Source organism: Sorex araneus, chromosome 5, assembly GCF_027595985.1.
Source record: "Sorex araneus isolate mSorAra2 chromosome 5, mSorAra2.pri, whole genome shotgun sequence".
Taxonomy (NCBI): Eukaryota; Metazoa; Chordata; class Mammalia; order Eulipotyphla; family Soricidae; genus Sorex; species Sorex araneus.
Window position 1 is genome coordinate 23,123,340 of NC_073306.1, and position 23,794 is coordinate 23,147,133.

The window sequence follows — 23,794 nt, forward strand, 5'->3', positions numbered from 1 at the left end:
ATCACCCCTGGCAGTGCTCAGGGGACCATATGGGATGCTGGGATTTGAACCCGGGTCGGCGGCGTGCAAGGCAAACACCCTACCCGCTGTGTTATCACTCCAGCCCCTGATCGCTAAAGTTTTTATAGAGAAAGAAGAACACATATTTTAATAATTTTTATAGAGAAAGAAGAGCACATATTTGTAGGAAAATGGATGGATTGCAGATCCTAGACCCCAGAATACCTGATAAATTCTTTTCTGGGCTCATTCTAAAAGGCATGCTCTTATCTGCAAACCTAAAGTTAGTAGGGGGGTTAGACTTTGGAGAAGGATGAGGACAACGTCCTTACAAAGTAACCATTCTAAGGTCTAAGCTTTTGGGAGTAGTGGCCTTGTGCAGCAGAGTTTCCTGCTCCTAATTTCCTTGGGTGGGTTTCAAAAAGACCAGAGCGCAATGCTTTGCATGTGGGAGCTCTGAGTTTAGTCTCCAGCACCAACTGGTCCCTGACACTGCTAAGAGTTAACTCAGTAATGCTAGGTGTAGCCTCCTCCACCAGAAGAGTTTAAAACATTTTTAGTTTTAAAATGTTTTAAAACTAAAGCAGATATTTAAAGCAGATATCTTCTTTTTTTTTCTTTTTTCTTTTTGGGTCACATCCAGCAATGCACAGGGGTTACTTCTGGCTCTGCAATCAGGAATTACTCCTGGCAGTGCTCAGGGGACCATATGGGATGCTGGGTATTGAATCGAGTCGGCCGCTTTCAAGGCAAACGCCCTACCCGCTGTACTATCGCTCCAGACCCTGAAGCAAATATCTTAAGTAAAACCCAACCAAAGATATTTTGGTTATTAGGTAAAATACATTTTTTAGAAATAGAAATTATTTTTTTAGTTTTCCTTTCTTCCTTCTGCCAGGGACCAACCCAGGTACATGTAAAGTATGCAGTGTGCCATTGAGCTACATTACAGGCAAGAATCCATTTTATTTTTGGTTTTTGGGCCGTACTCAGTAGTGCTCAGAGCTTACTCCTGGCTTTGTGCCCGGAGATCACGTCTGGTGAGGTCTGGGGGACTGTATGTGGTGCCCCAATTGAATCCGAGTCTGCTGCATGCTAGGCAAGATCTTTAACTGCTGTATTGTTGCTCCGGTCCCCCGCTTTCACTTTTATTTTTATTTATTTAAGTTTTAAATTTTATTTTCATAAGATTGTTCACATTAATTGATTACATTCAATATTTCAACACCAATCTCACCACCATTACACCTTCCCACCACCATTATTTCGAATTTTTCTACCACTGTTCAAGCCTGCCTGCCATAGGCAGATTCTAGATAATTTATTTTCTGTTGTTTATCATGAATATTATGAGAGGTTGCGTGGCCACACTAGCGGGATTCTAAATATGTAAATGTTTTGGTTTCAGAAATATTACTGTAGGGAGCTAATCCATTTTGAGATTCATTTGGGAATCTCTGGATTGAGGCCTTAAATATGGCCCGGAGGCGGCTCCTGGGTGTGACAGCCAGCACCCCCTAAGGGGCGGGATGACTGGTGGGACAAACCGTCTCCCCTGCCCTGTGGCCTGACTACCTCAGACCCTTTTCCCCAGTGCCAAGTTCAGTGACACCCGCTCCATCTGAGGAGCCCTGGTGAAATTGGCTTGGCACCGGGTCTGGAGAGATCTCCAACGAGCTGCTGTCTTCTGGATTCACTGCTGAATCTGGATTGAGGCCAGTGATGCGCTTAAATATGGCCCTGAGGCAGTTCGTGGCCATGACAAGCAGGACCCCGAAGGGGTGGGGAGACGGGAAGGGACTGTCTCTGCTGCCATCCCCACTTTTATTTTATTTTATTTTAAAGCACCATGGTGCTTTCTATAAGAATTTCAGTGTAGTCATGATTTGATAACTGTTTTGACAGTTATGTTGAACTCCTTATCAAGAATAGTGAAAGCAAGATATATTAAATAAATTCAGATCTCAAAAATCTCCGGATCACAAACATTTTGTAGTGCCTCAGCTTTTCAGTGTCAGAATGAAAGTACAGTGGGTAGTGCTCTTGCCTTGCATGTAGCCAGTTGATGCAGGTTTGATCCCTGACACCCCATGTAGTCCCTTGATCACTGCAGGAGTGATCTCTGAGTGTACAGTCAGAAGTAAACCCTTAGTATTGCCATGTGTGGTACAAAAACAAAGCTATGCTAAAACTTTACTAGAAAATGAAATTAGTCAAAAATTATTGGGGGCTGGAGAGATATTGTACACTGGTTAGGATGCTTGCCTTGCATGTGGCTGACCTGTTCAGTCTCCTGCATCTCTATAATCCCCTGAGTACCTCCAGGAGATTTCTGAGTTCAGAGCAAGTAACCTCTGAACATCACGGGGTATAGCCCCAACAGAGAAAAAATAATGAGGTCTTAGAGAAATAGTGCAGTGGGTAGGTTGCTTGCTTTGCATGCATATGGTCTCCTGCACCAGGAGTAAGCCCTGTTCACTGCTGGGTTTGGTCCCAGAAAAAAACTGAAAAATAAAATTAATGGACTGGAACAATAGTACAGTGGGTTTGCCGTGCACAGAGCTGACTTGGGTTCTATCCCCAGGACCCCATATGGTCCTCTGAGCATCACCAGAAGAGCCCTGATCACAGATGGGTGTGGCCCCAAAACAAAGCACACAGAAAATTTCAATTAATGACGAAGGGTTGGAGAATTAGTAGAATGCTTACCTTGCACATGGCTGACCTTGGTTTTATCCCCAGCACCCTTAGGATCTCCCAAACACTGCCAGAAGTTATTTCTAAATGCAGAGCCAGGAGAGACCCCTGAACATTGCTGGATGTGTCCCAGGAACAAATACAAAATAAATAAAAATAATGGTGAAGATATAGTATGCTTGGCTTAAACTTTTATTATAATTTCTTTTTTTTTTTTTTTTTTTTTTTTTTTTTTTTTTTTTTTTCTTTTTGGGTCACACCTGGCAATGCACAAGGGTTACTCCTGGCTCTGCACTCAGGAATTACCCCTGGTGGTGCTCAGGGGACCATATGGGATGCTGGGAATTGAACCCGGGTCGGCTGCGTGCAAGGCAAATGCCCTACCCGCTGTGCTATTGCTCCAGCCCCTTATTATAATTTCTTTAAAAAATATCATTTATAAAAGAAAAACCTAAATGCATGTCTTTAGCTGTTAATCATCTAATATAAATTTGCAGATATCAGTTATTTGATGCTTTCTAGGAGAATCCACCAGTTTGTAAGAGAGCCCAAAGGAGTAGAAGTTTTGTTGATTAATTAATTAGTTTTAGAAATGGAAAAAAAATTCTTGAAAAGAAGAGAAAAAAAGAGTCCTACTGGGGATGAATTTTGCATAAGTTTGACATAAAAGTTTTATATATTCATGTTTTTGTTCGTGGCCCACACTTTGTGGTGCCCAGCGTTTATTCCTGGCTCCGCACTTAGGAATCACTCTTGTTAGAAACCAAGGGACCATATTGGATGCTGGAAATTGAACCCAGATAGTCTATATGTGGGGATATGGTGCTTCTAGGAGGTCAACCTGTACCTGTGGGGTGAGTGCACCAGCAGCCTGATGATTCCAGAAAACCCAAAATTGCTGCTGTGCCTTTGGCCAGACCCCAACAACTTGGGGTCAAGTTCACCAAGAAATTAAACGGCCAAAAGTTAGGTATGTGGGAGACCTGCCAACAAACCACCTCCAGCTCAGCTAAAAGCCTCCGCTCCTCTTGGAGAGCCTGGAAAGCTACAGAGGATATCCTGCCTGTTCAGCAGAGCCTGGGAAGCTACCCATGACGTATTCAATATGACAAAAACAGTAACAACAATGTGCTTTTCATTTCCTGGAGCAAGCAGATGCCATTGGGCTACATTAGCATGTGACAGGAGGAATGGACATGTTACTGGGGCCCATTCGAGCAATCTATGAGCAATGGGATGACAGTGGTATTCTACATGCAAGACATAACTTTATCCTCTCTGCTATCTCTTTGATTCCAAATTTTTAAATTTGTATACTTTATTTTTGAGTGTATATCTTTTCACCATTAAAACCCACAAATTCTTAAAAAAAATATCATTTATATTAATGATTTGGTTGTTATGATTTATGTAGGTTGTTTGATTTATGACTGCTGTTATCAGAGCTTACAACTGGCAGTACTTTCGGGGACCATACGTGGTGTTGGGGATCCAATCCTGGTTGGCTGCATGCAAAGCTTGTGCCTTAACCATGGTACTATCTCTCCTGCTCCAATTTGAGTATATTACAAGAGAATACAGGAAGAAACACCTAATAAGATTTTTAAAGTTGAGGAATAATTGACATGTTCCTTCAGGTGTACAGTATAATTATTTCAGATTACTGTATAGTATGAAATGGTCACTACAATAGATGCAGTTAATATCCACTATCATATGTTGTTATAAATCATTTTGGGGACCAGGGAGATAAAACTTAGTAGACTGGAGTGCATGTTTTACAAGCAGAATCCAAGGACTTTATTCCAAGACACCCCAGGTGGCTCAAACACACAAAAAATTTTAAAGTAGCTCCCAGGATAGAGAACATGCCTGGCATGCACGGGGGTCTCTGATTTCTAGCACTACGTGACTACACCCGGCGGTGCACAGGGGTTACTTCTGGCTCTGTACTCAGGAATTACCCCTGGTAGTGCTCAGGGGACCATATGGGATGCTGGGATTCGAACCCGGGTCGGCCTTGTGCAAGGCAAATGCCCTACCCGCTGTGCTATCTATCACTCCAGCTCGCAACGTGACTACTTTTGTGTTTAGTATCCATTAATGGTCTCCAGCACCTCTGGGGATGACTCCCTTTAATCCCAAATAATTTGTCTTGTTGTTTAAACCGTTAACATTTATTTTATGTGCTTGAGATTTGTTGACGTGCATGCTTGGCATTCAGTGGGGCCCAAACTGCAACACTACGTGCGTGACACCTTAAACACTGCGTGGTGTAACTGGAGGACCCTGAGCCCCATCTGGTGGGCCCTGAGTCCCACCTGGTGGACCCTGGTGGTCTGGTACCTGGTAGCATTGCACCCCATCAGTTCTACATCCTCAGGCTTTAGTATTGAACAGTCTGGCCTTTTCCAGTGGGTATTGCTGGGAGTGACCCCTGGCACTGCCTGGGAGGTCCCTCACAGAAAGATCTTACTTTTTTGCCCCCTCTGACCTACCTACTTCACGCATCATAATCCCTCTTCAGATTCATGTTGCAAATGGCAATATTAATTGATTTTTAATTTTGGAAAAATTAAATTTTTACAAAATCTTAAGCCTCACTTGGTATGTTCCTAATTGTATGGTTAGAGATCACTCCTGGCAGTGCTTGAGGGACCGACCATATGTGGTGCCTAGGATGAAACCTGAATGAGGTGTTTTGCAAGCATCCTAACCCTTGTACTATATCTCTATGGCTCCAGAAAAAAAAAAATTGGGAGGGGAGGGAGGGCCTGTAATGCTCAGGGCTTACTCCTGCCTCTGTGCTCAAGAATCACTCTTGGCAGGATTTAGGGGAATCTAATCCAAGTTTGCCACATGCCAGTCGATTGTATAATCTCTCTGACTCCCCCAGAAAATCATTACTGTTTAAAAAGTGAAAAATAGGGGGCTGGAGCCATAGTATAGTGGGTAGTTGCTTTGCATGCAGATGACCTGGACTTGGTCCCTGGCATTTTATATAATCCCTTGAGCACCACCAGAAGTAATTGCTGAGGCAAGAGCAAGGAGTAACTCATGAGTATGGCCAGTGTGGCCCAAAAAGCATCTCCCCTCCTCCGCCAAAAATAAACCTCAACCAAACAAAAACTGAAAACTTATTCCCTTCTGAGGCAGAGTATGTGGATAGGGAGGTGGTTTTTCCATCACAAGGATGAAAATATACCTGCACTGGAGTTACAGTGGCTGGATCTTATCTGATTGTTATTAGTCCATCTGCTTTTAGACCTATCCATAAGGTGGCATTTGAAAAGCCCATTTACCCCAACTTTTCAGGAAGAAAAATCCTGAAACTTCGATCTACAAACACCTATGTACCCATGCCTAATTTGGTACTTCTGTTGCTAGAAAAGCAGACTGCTAATGAACACCTTAGCAAAATGAACACTTTGTTTTAGACTGGGGGCTTTCCATTAATCTGCATTGATGCCTTAAAATTTAACTTCACTCCTGAAAGATCTAAAATTTACTATGCTCTTTATAATAAAATTAGCATTGTGGCTTTACTCCCACTCCACCTCCCAAATCATAACAGTTCTGAAACTCATAAAAGGCAAGTAAATAGGTGGCACTCTAATTCTTAGAATGGGTGTGACTTTCTAGAAAAAACCTTTCATAATCATGAATATTAAACATGGTTCACCCATATCTTGGTGTATACTGAGTATTCCCCACAGTCATCCCTTGAACTTTTATTTCATTTTGAAGTAAATGCTCTTTCTTTTTGTACTTTGGACTGGAGTGATAGCACAGCGGGTAGGGCATTCATGCGGCCGACCTGGGTTCGATTCCTCTCGGAGAGCCTGGCAAGCTACCAAGAGTATCCTGCCTGCGCGGCAGAGCCTGGCAAGCTACCCGTGGCGTATTCGATATGCCAAAAGCAGTAACAAGTCTTGTCTCACAATGGAGACGTCACTGGTGCCCGCTCGAGCAAATCGATGAACAACTGACTGGACGGCCGTTCTACAGTACTACTTGATTTATTACCCTGGAACTTTTTTGTGCAAGGCAGAACCTTTTATTATTCTTATTCTTATTCTTATTTTGCTTTATTGGGTCACACCCGGAGATGCACAGGGGATACTCCTGGTTCTACACTCAGGAATTACTCCTGGCGGTGCTCTTGGGACCACATGGGATTCTGGGATTCGAACCCGGGTCAGCCTCGTGCAAGGCAAACGCCCTACCTGCTGTGCTATCGCTCTAGCCCCCCCCCCCCTTTTTTAAATTATTGATGATGTTGCAATGACTAAGGATCACATACATACCTGGCTGTGGTGTTCCAGCATTTTTAGCAGTGTGCTCTATCGGGGGGCGGGGGTCACACACTAGGTTGTGCTGCTCATACACTTGGCTGTGGTGTTGCGGTTTGCACTCATTTAGGGGGGTGTTTGCACACATACTCACCAGGAATTGTACTCTCCATTTGAAGCATATACAGTTTAATTGTAGAGTTTGCTAGGGGTCACTGGTTTTCACCAAGGGTTAATAGTTTCTGGCTGTGGTGCTTGCACATTATTTTAAAGGTTATGCTTGACAAAGATGACTTCTATTGATGGGGCTTACACACACCTGGCTGTTGTGTGACTGGAAATCTTGCAGGATTGCAGATAGCAGAGCTGCAGTGATTACATGTGAGACATTGGATGTTTGAATTGTTTCCTGCATACATCCAAGACAGTTGTTCATAGCCACTGCCGTATTCCTTTGGGCCAAGATTTCATTTAAAAAAAATGGCTGATAAGACTCATTGTGTGCTATATGTATGTATTATGGTTTTTCCATTAATGCTCATTTAGGTAGTTCCTATATTTTGGTTAATTGTAAGTAATATATTAAACATGGGGACCAGCTTTTTTTTTGGGGGGGGGTGACCCACACTCGGTGCTGTCAGGGCTTACTCTTGGGTCTTTGCTCAGGGATCTCTCCTGGCAGGGCTTGGGAGAACCATATGGAGTGCTGTAGACCAGACTCAGGTTGTCTGTGTGCAAGGCAAGCACCCTACCCTTTGTAGGATCTCTTTGATCCCTTGGGGATTACTCTTGGCATGGTTTGGAGGATGCTATGATGTCCCATGGATTGAACTTGGATCCACTGTGATTGTGTGCAAGGCAAGTTCGCTACCAGTTGCTTTGACCCCAACTTATCTTCTTGAATTAGTGTTTTTTCTTTAGATCAGAGGACCCCAAACTTACTTGGCCCACTACCTCCTTTTCTGAAAGAGAATCATTCTGCCCCCCGACTCCCAAATGTAAGCCACTGTGTTATGAGCTGGCTTTAGTGAGTTTAAACAAATAGAAAGCATCTTCAATATACATCTGAGGCTAGTACTGCACTTCTAGATCATTCTAAACACCCTCCCTCTAAGCATGGAACATTGCTTTAGATAAATACTCAGAACTGAAATTGCTGGGATCATATAATAGTTAAATTTTGTTTGTTTGGGGGCCACATCCTGCAGTGCTGGGTGGGTGCTCCTCCCAACTCTGTACTTCCTTAGAGGACCATAAAGTGCTGAGGATATAACCTGAGTCTTTTGCATACAGAGCATGAGCTCTACCTATTGAACAAGATCTCTATTACTCTTCGAAGTCTTTTAGGAATCTTCATCCTGTTTGCTGGTAACCACCAATTTACATGTCCATCAGCAGTGCACATGGTTTTCCTTTTTTCCACAACACCAGTGCTTGTTATTTATTCTCATTTTCATAATTGTAAGAGGTGTTATCATTGAAGTTTTGAATAGATTTTTCTAATAATAATATTGAGTATCTTTAATGTACTTATTAGCAATCCGTATGCCTTTGAAACAGTGTCCATTTAGACCTTGTGTCCTTTTAGAAATTGTTTTATTTGGATTTTTGCTTTTGAGTTGTATGTAAGTTTTAAAAATTAAAGACTATTTTCTGGACAATATCAAGGTAGAGAATGTAGAATTTTATATTGTAAATAGGAATTATAAACGCCAGGTCTGTGTTAAGTAACTGTTTCAGTGGAACCATAGCTAGTAACTTAGGGTTTTTTTTTTTTTTTTGAGGAGAAATGTACTTTGACATAAGTAAAAATAGCTATGAGTAAATGACTTTTGAGGGTTTATTTGTCTTAGGAAATATATGTGTTTATATAACAAAGTTATGTGATTAGAAATGTTTAACTGTCTAAATGTGTACTTTAATATTAGCTAACTAAATTCAAAGAACTATTTTAATTTTATGCAGTTTACTTTTACTATCATTTGTGTTCTTATTTTGAAAGTATAAATTTAAATTTAAGGTAGACAGGATTAGGTGAACATTAAAAAATCCTAATTTTCATAAAATATGAATAAATGATTATTAATGTAGAAACAGTTCAACAAAGTACAATGTTTTTTTAGCTTGTGCTCTGATGATTGCATAAATGTTCTAATTATAATTTTCTTTATTTATTGAGTGGGGTGACCTCCCAAGCAGTGCTCAGTGAGCTGGGTTCATTTCTAACATACTTGGCTAACTACATTGGATGGATCAATGATAGGGTCTGCCTAATGGTTTCTGGGACCTACCAGGACCTCAGTGGCAGTCCTTGGGGGTCATCTGGACAGATGACTAAACTTGGACTCTGTGAATGTAAGCCATGCTCCCGTGACTCCTTAGCTATTTGATACCCTGCCTCCCCCTTATTATAATTTTAGAACAAAATTTTGGATTTTCACTTATTTTAGTATTTTCCCCATCACCCTTTTAAAAACCTTTCTTTTCCTTTATTTTTGAGTCACAAGCAGTGACAACGCATGAAGTTACAACACTGGTGCTTGGGGATTTGAACCAATCCCCAAGGTATTCTTTTTCAGGTATTTCAGGTATTCTTCCCCCAGGACCCCTTTTTTTTGTGGTGCTGGGGATTTAACCAAGGCCTCACTACATACAAGGCAAGTGCTCTACCACTGCATTGCACACCCAGCCCTAAACAGTATTTAACAGAAATTTCAGTATTGCAATAAAATTGAGCACAAAGTAGAGAGTCATATATAACAATCATAGGATTAGTTTCTGTACTACCACCAGTGTGGTAAATTTGTTCAAATTGATGAAGCTACACTGACAGGACATTATTATCCTAAATCCATAAATTACATGAGGGTTCTACCTTTAATGGTATACATTCTGCAGTGTTCTGTATTTTAATTGTTTAATGACATCATTATAAAATCTACAAAAACTAATGTCACTTTTTCCGTGTGTGTTTTGGACTATTCCCAGCAGTGTTCAGGGCCTCCTCCTGGCTCTGTGCCCAAGAAAAGCACTGTATGTGATAACCAGGGATTTGAAATGGGGTTGTTGGTGTGCAGGACAAGCACCCCTAGTCCTTATAGTATCCATATGGCCCCCAGACGACTTACTTTGGTTTCCCATAGGCTTTTATTTAAACTTCTTTATACTTAGGTGGGAAAAGTCTATTGAAATGATTTTCTATTTCAGGAATCAAATTTGAAGTTTGATTAGAAATATAATAAAGTAGTACTTAGTGAATAGTTATATGGCAAGATCTTATTCACTGTAAACTGACTCCCTACATTGCATATAGATCAGAATTTTTGCTTTTTGTTTATTTTTTCCTGTATTTTAAATTGTACATTAGCTGCAGGATTTATTTCCCTTTGTAGAAATTCTTAGTAATAAAAATTTGTTCTTAAAATTACTTAATTTGATACTATATTTCTATAATTATATTAGTACATTTGACTTGTAAAGTGGGCTTAAACTCATTCTCGTTTAGATTTTATAGTTTATTTTTATTTTAAATGAATTTTAAAAGTCATATATCATACCAATTTTCAAAAATTTGCATTTTAAATAACAGGTTTTCTTTTTAATCCAATAGTTTGCTTGCCTAAACTGGAATTGAAGCAATTCAAACTACTGGAGAGCTGCCATTTTACAGTATCACAATTGGAAAGAAGCAGGTTTGCAAATAATGGAAGAGTCTAAGATCTCTAAAAATGAAAATCATGAACCAAAGAAAAGTCCTTGGGCTATTTCTGAAGACAGCAAAACAGTTAAAGTTATAACTAATCAAACTTTGAAAACTAGAAACGATAAATCCGTAAAAGAAATTGTGATCAGCTCTCCAAACAGAAATAGTAGTAAAAAAAATAAGCAAAATGATATTTGTATAGAAAAAACAGATGTTAAATCATGTAAAGTAAATATTGCCAGCATTCCAGGCCCTAAAGATTTGGGATTAGTCCTTCGAGATCAAAGTCATTACAAAGCAAAAAAGTCACCTAATTCACCTGTGAAAACAGAAAAGATACCTGTTTCACAGGCAAAAACTGAAAAGGCACCCAGTTTACAGGCAAGAGCAGAAAGATCACCAAAGTCACCGAATTCACCAATGAAAACAGAAAAAGCACCCAACTCACAGGCAACAACAGCAGAAAAGGCACTTAGTTCACAGAGGAAAGCTGAAAAAGCACCTAGTTCTCAGATGAAATCAGAAAAGGTACCTGGTTCACTACCTGAAGCAGAGAAAGTGCCCAGTTTATCATTAAAAGAAAACATGAGGCGCATAGAATTACAGCAAATTGGGAAAAAAATTCCAAGCTCCTTTTCTTCTGTGGACAAAGTGAATATTGATGTTAAAGGGGGAGAAAAGTCTTCTCTAGAAAACTTACCATCATCTCAGAAGCAACAAGCATGTACAGATAATACTGGTGATTCTGATGATAGTGCTTCAGGAATTGAAGACATATTGGATGATACGAGTAAGTACAAATTAGATTAACCCACTAGTCACATTTTTTGAAAAATTTTCCTCTTAATATTTTTAAATTTAGCCATAGTTTGATTTTTTGATCATATGTTAATAACATTATATGGCTCTTTAAGCTTGGAAAAAACTTTTATTCCAGTAAAATATTCTATGAAATACAAAGTTTTCTGTGTTCTGTATGTACAGATCCTCTCCTCCGAAATGTTTGTTTTGATGGTAGGTGGGGGAGCATACCCAGTGTTGCTCAGGGATTACTCCTGGCTCTGCACTCAGGAATCACTTGTGGCAAGTTCAAGGGACCATATGGGATGCTGGGGATGGAACCTCGGTCAGCTTTGTGCAAGACAAGTGCCTTACCCATTGTACTATCTCTGGCCCCCTTAACTATTTTTAAATGATCCTGGTAGTATATTGCTTATTTGTTCAACAATTATGGCTATGTCTCTATAAACAGAGTTCCTGTATACACTGATATGTATATAACATGTATATAATGTTAAAGTAAAAAAAAAAAAAGCCCTATACCTCCAAGAAACTCCTACTTAGATGGGGCTGAGAGAAAGTAATAACATATAATTCCAAAATAGTGTAGAGTAAAGACACATGGTATAATTGAAGGATTTAGACTTGGAGTAAGATGATGATTATGGGAGATTATGATTGGGACAGGGAATTGAGAACTTGTTGCTGCTCCTGTTTTTGTTAAGAAGTTAAAATAATTCAGTGTTAAATTTAGCACTTGACAAAGTAGTCATATAAACAGCAGTGTTTGTTATTACTATTTCTTTTTCTTCCTTCCTTCCTTCCTTCCTTCCTTCCTTCCTTCCTTCCTTCCTTCCTTCCTTCCTTCCTTCCTTCCTTCCTTCTCTTCCTTCCTTCCTTCCTTCCTTCCTTCCTTCCTTCCTTCCTTCCTTCCTTCCTTCCTTCCTTCCTTCCTTCCTTCCTTCCTTCCTTCCTTCCTTCTCTTCCTTCCTTCCTTCCTTCCTTCCTTCCTTCCTTCCTTCCTTCCTTCCTTCCTTCCTTAGTTTTTTGGGTCACACCAGTGATGCACTCAGGAATTAACCTGGTGGTACTCAGGGGACCATATGGGATGCTGGGAATCGAACCTGGGTCAGCCGAGTGCAAGGCAAATGCCCTACCCGCTATGCTATCGCTCCAGCCCAGTTTATTACTATTTCTTTTATTAATTGTGGATTATTTGCTAATATGTAAAACAGGTTGACCTAGCTTAAGGAATTTAGTCAACCATGGAGAGTTTCTTTTGGGGAGACTAGATTTAAGAAGTTAGTAAGAATGACTTGTAGGCTGGAGAGATAGTTAATGGGTTTTGCATACAGGAGGCTCAGGTCTGATCCTGGGCACCATATCTGCCATATTGGTCCCTTGAGCACCAGTAGTAGTGGCTTGAGGTCTGATGGATGTGAATTCAAAACAAAAAAATGATTTGTGTTATATCAGTCATTTTTCATAATTAATGTGCTCAGGTTTTGCTTTAATTTTTTGGGGGGGTGATTTGGGCCACACCCAGCGGTACTTAGGGCTACTCCTGGCTCTGTGCTCAGGGATCACACTGGCAGTGCTCAGTGGAACATAAGAGGTGGAAGGGATTGAACGAGGGTTGGGTGCATGCAAGGTATGTACCGTAACTCCTTTTATCTCCTCAATTTCTCAAGTTTTAAATTGTTATGTGGGTGTGTGTATACCTAAAATTTATATGTGTATATCTGTATATCTCTAGATATATAGATACCAAATCAAAACATGTACATATGTTCTGTTTTGGTTTTGGGCCATACCCAGCAGTGCCGGAGGTGGGCAACATGCTTGGAAGGCTTTGTGCCAGGGTGGTCCAAAAGGGCCAAACTAGCACCTTCTTCATGCAAAGCATGTACTCCCATTTTTTATGACTCCAAGATGGCATGCATCATAAGAAAATTTTACAGAGAACTAGGTGGGGTATTCTCAGCTCCTTAGGTAGGAAGCTAAATATTTGCCTTTCCAAGCTTTTGCTGGGTCTCTTTAAGAGTCTTCTGTCAGAGGTTTTGTTTGTTTGTTTTTGGCCACTCCGGGTATTGCTCAGGGCTTTCCACTGGCTCTGTGCTCAGAGATCACTCCTGGCAGTGCTCTGTGGAACATACGGGTGATGTAGATGCAGGGCATGTGCCCTACTCTGCACTCTCTCTTTAGCCCCATTTGTCAAAGTCTTGAACTTTGGTGATCTTAGTTTCATCAAGTCTCTTTTTTGTGTCCTGAAGGTGATACAATCTTGACTTGAACTTCTCCTAAGAGGGAGTTTCAGCGTTCAGGGTTGGGCTGGGTCTTTAAGTCTTGAGCCTTGAACTGGAGCTTTGTAGTATAACTCCTTTTCAGGTATCATGGTTTTAAGGTTTCCTCAAGTTCATTGCTGAGAGGCCTTCCACACTGCCTGTTTCAGTATGCCTATTCTATGTTTCACTTGATTTGTTGCTGTTGTTTTTGGGCCATACGTGTAAGGCGGTGCTTACTGGTGAACTTGGAGGAACCATATAAGGTGTCCGGGATAGAGCCTGGATCAGTGACGTGTAAGACAAATAAATAGCCTTGCCTGCCAGTTCCTTTTTCACTTCATTTTTGTTGTAAAAAGATGTGTATGATTTACCATCATAACCATTTTAAAGTCCACAGTTCATTGACATTAAGTACATTTATAGTGTTATACAATCACCACTAATTCAAGAACTTTTCTTCACCCAGAAAAGAAAACATTAAAAATCATCTCATGGGGCCAGAGTGATCTTACAGTGGGTAGGGTGCTTGCCTTGCACTTGACTGATCTGGGTTCGCTCACCCGATATAGTTCCCTAAGACCACTATCAGTAACCCGAACATTATCAGGTGTGGACCAAAACCAAAACTAAAAAAGTCATCTTAATTCTCTTTTTCTCTCAGCCTCTGACAACTACTAAGGTTTGCTTTCTGTTTCTTTGTATTTGTCTATTCTGGGTAATTCATAGAAATCGGGTCATGCAACATGTTTTTCTGTGTCTAGCTTCCATCACTAACATCTGACTCTGTACATACCATAGGTAGCTTACACTTAAATGTGGTTTAATTGGCACAAATTACAGTACTAAATTCAACATATTAGATACCATGTTGTTGAGGTTCATTCATAATATGTATATCAATATTTTTTGCTGTTAAGTCTGATGCTTCTCATGGGATTGTTTACCCTGAAATTTCCCTGTTGAAGAGCCAGCTATGTATTTGTATTTGAAAACAGGACAAATACAAATCAAATACAATATGATTGTATTTGAAGACAGGACAAAATTAAGCTTCAGTGAGGCTATAAGCAGATACAATTGGAACCTAGAATTGGAAACCTTTTGAGAAGAGGGGAAGAGGTCTTTCTCTGCATGTATGTATATGTGCTGAGTAAAGTATCTGTGAGTACATAGAGAAGACAGCTGTCTGCAACCAGGGAGAGAGCTCTCCAGAGATAGTGACTCTGCCAGACCTTAATCTAGTGTCCTGACTCTGAGGAAAAGAAATTCCTGTTGTTTAAGCCACAGGATAACTAGACTTTGTTCTGGCAGCCTGAACTGAGGCAGTTGAGTAATAATCCATTGTGTGGATATGCCACATTTTGTCTATTTGTGATAATTTCTATCCTTGATTATTATGAATAGTGCTGTTAAAGATTCATATACATAGTTTTGTCTGAATACCTAATTTGGACGCCTGTTTTTTTTTTTAGGGGGGGTGGTGGTATGAGGACCATATTCAGCAGTGCTCAGGAGCTACTTCTGACTCTTTCAGAGTATACTCCTGGTGGTGCTTGGGGGATCTAATAAGTTGGCCCACATGCAAGGCAAGTGCCTTAACCTCTGTACTTCACTTTGTCCCCCTCAGCTTTTGTTTTATTTTTGTACCTGGCAGTGCTCAGTGCTTCTGGCTCTGTCTTCAGGGTTACTCTAGAGAACTTTGGAGACCATATGGAAATATCCACTGGGTATGGAAACTGTTGTATGCTGCATATCTATTTTGAGTGCTGGAAATGCAAAAAATTAAAAAGCAAATAGTCTTAAAGTGATTTCTTAACTTAGTTGGGCAGCAAAACAAAAAATCTCTTTGGTGGGATAGCTGGTTGGACAACCTCTGGCTATGCTCAGGACTTATTCCTGACCGATGCTCAGGGCTCACTCCTGACAGGCACTCCTGACAGGTCACTCCTGATCATATGGAGTGTTAGGGATTGAATCCAGGTCAGCCGCATGCAAGGCAAACTGTACTCTATCTCTGACTCCAGAAAAAAAAAATCTTTATAGTAAAGATATCCATGAATTCAGTGAAAGCAAAGGAGGAAATACCTACTGTGGGTTGTAGCCTGGAGTGTATATGTTCTTTATTTGGATCTCTCAGGCAGGGTTGTTTAGACCAGGGCACCAGGGGTGGGGGATACTAGGGCAGCCTGGTGGTACTTGGGAACCTCCAGATCTGTACACTGCAGTGCTGGGTGGGGAGAGAGCATGTGGTACTGGGATTGAACTTGGGTCTCTGCATGCAAATCATGTGCTCCTGACTACTGAGCTATCTCCCTAACCCCTGTATATATATATTTTTTATCTGCTAGTAAATTTATGCTAGTCACTTAGTTTAGTTTTGTGGGATTAGGATAGTTTTTTTTTTTTCTTCTGGTTTTTGGGTCATACCCGGCAATGCACAGGGATTACCTCCTGGCTTTGCACTCAGGAATTACTCCTGGCGATGCTCAGGGGACCATATGGGATGCTGGGACTCGAACCCGGTTCAGCTGCTTTCAAGGCAAACGGCCTACCCGCTGTGCTATTGTTCCAGCCCTAGAACAGATGTTCTTGTACATACTTCAGAAAATTTGGACTGGAGAGTTAGCTAAGAGGTCTATAGCATGTACTTTACATATTAGAGGCTCAGGTTTGACCCTTGGCACTATATGGTTCCCTCGTACTTCCTGGAGTAGCTCCTGAACACTGTCAAGTGTGGTACAGTCCCCACTCCCCAACTGCCTCCAGAAAAATCTGAAAAGAGACCCTTAATGTTAGTCATATGTTTGTAGAGAGTCTTCATTTTGTATGTTTCTTGATAGGTTAATTGGAAGAACAAGATAAGCATTCAACCCATGAATAAAGGTTTTTCTTAGTAATTTTTGATATGGTGAGTATCTTATGTAAGCATACTTGAATAGCTATGGAACATATATGGAAATGTTTTTTTCTGTTTCCCATTAAGAAATTTTAAAGTTTATGAGTTTTTGTGATAACTGATTGCTTTCTTTTCTAGGTAAAATGAAGAATGATGACTCTAATAAGGAAAATTCTTCAGAGATGGACTATTTGGAAAATGCCACAGTGATAGATGAATCTACGTTGACACCTGAGCAGAGGCTAGGCCTGAAACAAGCAGAAGAACGCTTAGAAAGAGATCACATCTTTCGACTTGAAAAAGTATACTATATTGTTTTAGTTGTTTAGAGGGAAATGGTTTTGTAACTTTACTTTCCCAAGTGTTCTTCTTATTTTTGTGTTATTATTAGAACAGTGGTTGCATTCATTTTTCCTTCTCATTTTCCTTAATTTTCTCCCTGTCTCTTTTCTTCCTTCCACTTACTCTTTAAAAAAAATAATGTTCAGGGGCTGGAGTGATAGTACAGTGGATAGAGCCCTCGTCTTGCATGTGTCTAACATGGGCTCAATTCCTAGCAGCCCAGACGTCTAGGCTTCGCCAGGAGTGATCCCTGAGTGCAGAGCCAGGAGTAAGCCCTGAGTACAGCTGGGTGTGGCCCCAAGAAAGATAACCAAAACAATAAGTTAAATGTATTATCTTAGCCATTTATTTTTAATAACATTTTTTTGAGGTTTTATAGTTTACAATGCTGGTGATGATTTTTTATGCACATAATTTCAACATGGCACCCATCACCAGTGTACCCTCTCCCAAGGACCTCAAGGCTTCCCTCCTAAATTCCCTGCCTCTCAACTCAGTTGTGTGGATCATTTCTCCCAAAATGTTGCCTTAGGACCAATTATTTGTTTATGTAGCCTGTAAGTATGACTTTATTGATTGAACCCAGGAGTCATCAGATTATATGGTATACTCCATGCCCCTTTGTTATTTCATTTTTTTTTTTAATTGTGGTGAGATATATCTAGCCCCTTGGTTTTGCAAGCAAAGTTTTTTTGAACATAGCCTTGCCTATTTGTTTATATATTGTCTTTGGCTGTTTTTCTTACTATTGTAGCAAAATTGAGTAATCGCTGCAGAGTTCCTTTGGCATATAAACCATAAAATCACTGTATCTCTGTCATCCCATTGCTCATCGATTTGCTCAGCGGGCACGAGTAATGTCTCCATTGTAAGACTTGTTGTTAACTGTTTTTGACATATTGAATATGCCATGGGTAGCTTGCCAGGCTCTGCCCGGCGGATGAGATATTCTCGGTAGCTTGCCAGGCTCTGCGAGAGGGGCGGAGGAATCGAATCCGGGTCGGCCACGTGCAAGGCGATCACCCCTATCTGCTGCACTATCGCTCCTATCAAAGCATAAAATATTTGCCAAAATGTTGCCATTTTTTTACACTAGAGGTTTTTTTTTTTTTTTTTTTGCTTGTTGGGTCACACCTGGTGTTGCAAAGGCGGGGGTTACTCCTGGCTCATGCACTCAGGAATTACTCCTGGCGGTGCTTGGGGGACCATATGGGATGCTGGGAATCGAACCCGGGCCAGCCGCGTGCAAGGCGTATGACCTCCCCACTGTGCTGTTGCTCTAGCTTCCACTAGAGTTTGTTGATGCCTGACTTACTCGCTTCTCAAATAGACATTGAGGGCTTATGTTTTTTTTTTTTTTTTTTTTTTGCTTTTTGGGTCACACCTGGCGATTCACAGGGGTTACTCCTGGCTCTGCACTCAGGAATTACTCCTGGCGGTGCTCAGGGGACCATATGGGATGCTGGGAATTGAACCCGGGTCGGCTGCGTGCAAGGCAAACGCCCTACCCGCTGTGCTATTGCTCCAGCCCCCAAGGGCTTATGTTTTAAGTACTATGATCGCAGTAGGAATATACTGGTGAAGATGGTACAGTTTCTGCCCATTAGAAGTTAATATTCATTTGGAGTGACAAATACGCGAACAAATATTATATAATTTCTTGGCTTTCCTCCTTATTTTTCTCTTTTTCAATAAGAAAAATATTTCTTATAGATATTTACTGTGCATTACAAATTAGTAATACAAATTACTCATTATTACTTAGTCCCTAAGTACTAATTAACAATTTATTTAAACATTTTTTATTGTTTTGTTTCACTTCACCGTGCTCAGCGGTTACTCCTGCTCTGCACTTAGGAATCACTCCTGGTAGGCTTGGCGGGGACCATATGGGATTTGAGGCATTGAACCCGGGTCTGCCATGTGCTGCAAGGCACGCACCTTATCTGCTGTTTCATCTTTCCAACCCCCAAATTTTTAAACTAGAAATACATGTTCTGATTTGACAAAATCAGGGCTAGGTGTTGAAGGAAAGAACCATAAATTATTTGTTCACAGATACTTTATATATACAAGGAAATGGGACATTTTTGATAAATAGGAGAGAAAAGGTATAATTTTGGCATAATTTAGAAAAATGAGGTCATACCTGTATTGAAGAAGGTAATTCTGGTTTATTAATAAAACTTGTGAGAGAGTAGTCACCCTATAAAAATAGAAAGGAGCATCAAAGAGTATAGGACCAAAGTACAGGAAGGAGTTGTGGCTGTACAGTTAGTCTCATAAGATTCTACTTAAATCAGTGGTGTTCAACCACAATTCACACACTGGTGCTGATCTGCAGATGTAGAAAGGTTAAAAGCCACTTGTCTGACTTTATTTCATGTAAACCAGAAAAATAGAAAATAAATCACTGGTCCACTGCCTCAGGTATAACTGTTGTTCTTGTTGATTTGGTATGCAGGACAGGTGCTGGTCCGTGCATATAAAAGGTAAAGAACCCTGAGTTAGAGGACTTGAGAGAGTGCAAAGGGGTTAAGGTACATGTCAGTCCAATTTCTGGCTCCACATGCTCCTCCGTGAGCATCACCAGGTATAGCCCTGGAGGCCCTTGAGCACTGCTGAAGTTTGACCTGGGTAATCTTTACCTTTTTTTTTTTTTTGCTTTTTTTTTTTTTGCATTTTGGGTCATACCTGGCGATGCACAGGGATTACTCCTGGCTTTGCACTAGGAATTATTCCTGGTGTTGCTCGGGGGACCATATGGGATGCTGGGAATCAAACCCAGGTTGGCTGCGTGCAAGGCAAGCGCCCTATTATACTCTGTGCTGTTGCTCCGGCCCTAGTCTTTACCTCAGTACCAGAGCAGCTCTGCAACCTGACCTCCTGAGCTCTACTCAAAACCAAGATTCTAACTAGAAGGAAGGGAAATATGCATGTTGTGTGTGTGCACGCATGTGCATGCCTGTTTGATTTAGTTTTGGTGATGGGGTGGGGGGGGGTTAGGGAGATTTAGACCACACCCAGTTCTCAGAAAGTATGATTCTGGCTGGTGATTAAACTGGAACTGTGTGATCTTATCCCTGCATGATCTATTTGGCCACTCTTTTTGGAGGTCCTGAGGATCAAACTCAAGTCTTTGCATATGCAGGGCAAGTAGTTTTATCACTGAATACATTCCCAGCCAATCATTGCTATTTCTCTTTCCTATTTTTCCCTTTCCTAAGCCTGGATTTAGTAACTATTGTGTCTATGAGTTGTCAAAAATAATGAGTACCTTTCATGTGCCTTAATCCAGTGATAAAAAGTTAAATTGGGGTATGTGTTTATTTGAGAAAGACATCAAAGCTAATAATAATGTTGAAAAAAAGGATCACAGAAAAAGAATTGATAAGCTCTAGTATATTTATTTGGAGGCTACTTTTTAAGATGACACTGTAACAGTTGTAGGATAGAATGTCAGGTGGTGAAAAAAAAATTTGGAAAATAGTAATCTTCTAAAGCCACTGTGCTAATAATAAGTATAGATGTTCTTTTTCTTTCTGATACCTGTTTTTTGAACCCTCTTTTTCTTTTTTTTTTTTGTATTTCTTCCAGCATACTTCCCCCCTTCATTTCCTTTCCTATCTTCCCAGGATCGTTCTTCACAGTGCTTGCAAGTCTCTCTACAAGCTTAATTCACTCCCCCAAAAGGATAGATTTTTTTTAAAAAGTGTTTTTTTTTTTTTTTCGGTCTGCCAAATAGTGTTTAGGTGTTCTAAGGGCCACTCCTGGTAGTTCTTGACTAACTGGGCCCCACTGTTCAATGCCAGGGCCTGGTATGTGTATGCTCAGGCCCAGTAGTGCTGGGAGTCATCAGACCCATCTTAATAGAGCTTTGATGACCTCCAGGATTATATGTGGCTGTAATTTAGGGCTCCTGGGGTATCAGGAGCAAACAGGTCCTTGCACATATGTATTATTCTCCCCTGAATTGCCTCCCTGGCCACTAGAAGAGTTTTTATGCTAAAGAACTAGAATAACTAGATTGAGCAAAATTTCTTGTTTGCTTGTTGCCTTGGGCAAATTTGAAAAATTTATTGCGGTATCATGATTTATAATAGTATAAATAATAAAACTTAACCACATCCACAATTTAGAGTGCTAGTCAACCTTTTACCATTGTCCCAAGGTCCCTTATCTACTGCTTTGGCAAATATTTAATCCTTTAAGATTTAGTGTCTTTGCTAGTAAAATGCTCACTCTTCATAGGATAGTTGTAAAGTAATTAGATAAATGAAGTTTATTGTAGTCTGTGACAGACTTGATAAATTTGGAGCCATGTAAAGAAAGTTGATATGGGGAATGTGAATGTGGTTCAGTGATAGAGCACTTGTCTTGCATGTGTGAGACCCTGGGTTTGATTCCAGCACTTCATAGTCCTCCAAATGCCACAGAGTAGCCCCAAAACAAAATAAGAACTCATATTTAGAAATGAGTGAATCTTTTTGTTAGGATCTATAGCTTATTGAAAATTAAAAACTTTTTATTTTCAGTGAAGTCACTAAGAAATGAGTTACTCTAATTTTTTATTGTTTTTATTATTTTTTTATATTTTAAATTTTTTGAGTTTTGGGTCACACTCAGCAATGCCCAGGGGTTACTCCTGGCTCTGCACTCAGGAATTACTCCTGCCAGTGCTTGGGGAACCATATGGAATGCTGGGAATCGAATCGGGGTTGGCCATGTGCAAGGCAGACACCCTACCCACTGTGCTATCGCTCCAGCACCTACACTAATTTTTTATGTTTTTTTTTTTTTTTTTGCTTTTTGGGTCACACCCAGCGATGCTCAGGGGTTACTCCTGGCTTTGCACTCAGGAATTACTCCTGGCAGTGCTTGGGGGACCATATGGGATGCCGAGGATCGAACCCGGGTCGGCTGCATGCAAGGCAAACGCCCTACCCACTGTGCTATCGCTCCGGCCCCATACACTAATTTTTTAATAAGTAATCTTAATCGGTACAGTGCTAACTCTGGTTTTTTATATCCTTGTGAAGGTTTCACAATATATAAGATAAAGATAATAGCACTGTAGCACTGTAGTCCTGTTGTTCATCAATTTGCTCGAGCAGGCACCGGTAACTATCATCTCCATTGTGAGACTGGTTGTTATTGTTTTTTGCATATCGAAGACTCCACGGGTAGCTTGCCAGGCTCTGCCATGAGGGCGGGATACTCTTGGTAGCTTGCTGGGCTCTCTTAGAGGAGTCGAACCTGGGTCAGCCACGTGCAAGGCAAATGCCCTACCCACTATGCTATCGCTCCAGTCCAAGATAAAGATAATACTTACCTTAATGTTTACATGAATTATTGTTGGGAGTTATAATTCAGTTGTTGAAGGAATTGTAGTAATAGTATCAGTCACATTAGTACTTAGCACATAACAGGATATTTTTTCATTATTTCAGGCATACGTATTTATATTATAAAGTATTCTGTAAGAGTTAATTCTTTAGGACGTTATTTTAGGAGAGAGAATACCGTGGATCAGGTGCTTGCCTTGCATGCTGCCTACCCAGGTCTGATCCTTGGCAGTCTACATATGTTCCCCTGACCCTTCCAGAAGTGATTCCTGAGAGTCAGGAGTAATCCCTGAGTACTACCAGGTGTGCTCTTCAAACAAAATGAAAACAACAACAACCAAAAAAGTTATATTTTTGCTCAGGGAGAGAGTACAGTGGATAGGGCATTTGCTTTGCATGGTAGATTTGGTTTCAATCCCTGGTACTCTCAGCACTGCCACGCAGTACCTGTGTGCAGAGCCAGGAATAACCCGTCAACATCTCTAGGTATGGCCCCCAGAAGATAACTTTTCCCATGGGATTGTGCTTGGAGTGTTTTTTTTTAACTCAACTTTTGGAATGACATTTCATATTTGCAAGTCATTTTTTTAAAATTCCCTATTGGAGGGTGAACTTAACATTTTTCATTAGTAGAAAAACTTGAAACAAATTTTGGGGATGGTACAGGAAAAAGAATTCAATGAGACTTTTAAAACTTGTTTTTTTTTCTTTTTGGGTCACACCTGGCAGTGCACAGGGATTACTCCTGGCTCTGCACTCAGGAATTACTCCAGGCGGTGCTTGGGGGACCATATGGGATGCTGGGAATCGAACCTGGGTCAGCCGCGTGCAAGGCAAACGCCCTACCCACTGTGCTATTGCTCCAGTCCCTTTTAAAACTATTTTTTATAATTCATTTTAACAACTGTATTAGCCAAATATTAAGCATTTAAAGTTACTAGTGTTTAAAATTAGTACAAGATTTCCCATAATTGTACTATAAAAAGGATGATGCTTACAGGCTTACAGTTACTGATTTGTTTATTAAAAGTTTAATTCTTTGAGTGTTTATATTTGTCTTGTGTACAGTTACATCATTCACTTATAGTCAGTTTTTTTTGTTTTTGAAAAATTTCATTTCAGCGCTCACCAGAATATACCAATTGCCGTTATCTATGCAAACTTTGCTTAATTCACATCGAAAACATCCAAGGAGCTCATAAACATATAAAGGAGAAGCGACATAAGAAAAATATTTTGGTAAGTTTCAGAAAATTTTTTTTGTGATAAAATGATGTCAGTGCTCGTTTATTTATGAATGTAAAAATGAGGTATCTGTCTAGCTACATGTTAGCAACAAGTGATAACACTGAAAGCTGTAATGGCTTTCTTAGATGGTCAAGAGGATAACCTTATTGGGCTAGAGAGAGAGAACTTAAAGGCTGGCTGTTTTATATATAAGGTGCTTGGTTTGA

The 23,794-nt window shown here is 40.4% G+C and overlaps 1 protein-coding gene across 10 annotated transcripts in view; it reads left to right on the forward strand.

Annotated features, from left to right (window-relative positions):
• The window catches only part of TUT4 (terminal uridylyl transferase 4), a 122,332-nt gene that overhangs the window by 22,144 nt on the left and 76,394 nt on the right, over window positions 1–23,794 (forward strand). For 9 of the 10 annotated variants that reach the window (XM_055140714.1, XM_055140709.1, XM_055140711.1 and 6 more), the window contains 3 exons: window positions 10,600–11,482; window positions 16,792–16,955; window positions 23,463–23,579. In XM_055140714.1, the coding sequence (XP_054996689.1) occupies window positions 10,693–11,482; window positions 16,792–16,955; window positions 23,463–23,579 (1,071 nt within the window). In that variant the 5' untranslated portion in view covers window positions 10,600–10,692. The remainder of the gene's footprint in view (window positions 1–10,599; window positions 11,483–16,791; window positions 16,956–23,462; window positions 23,580–23,794) is intronic. The other variant, XM_055140719.1, reaches the window with a different exon arrangement.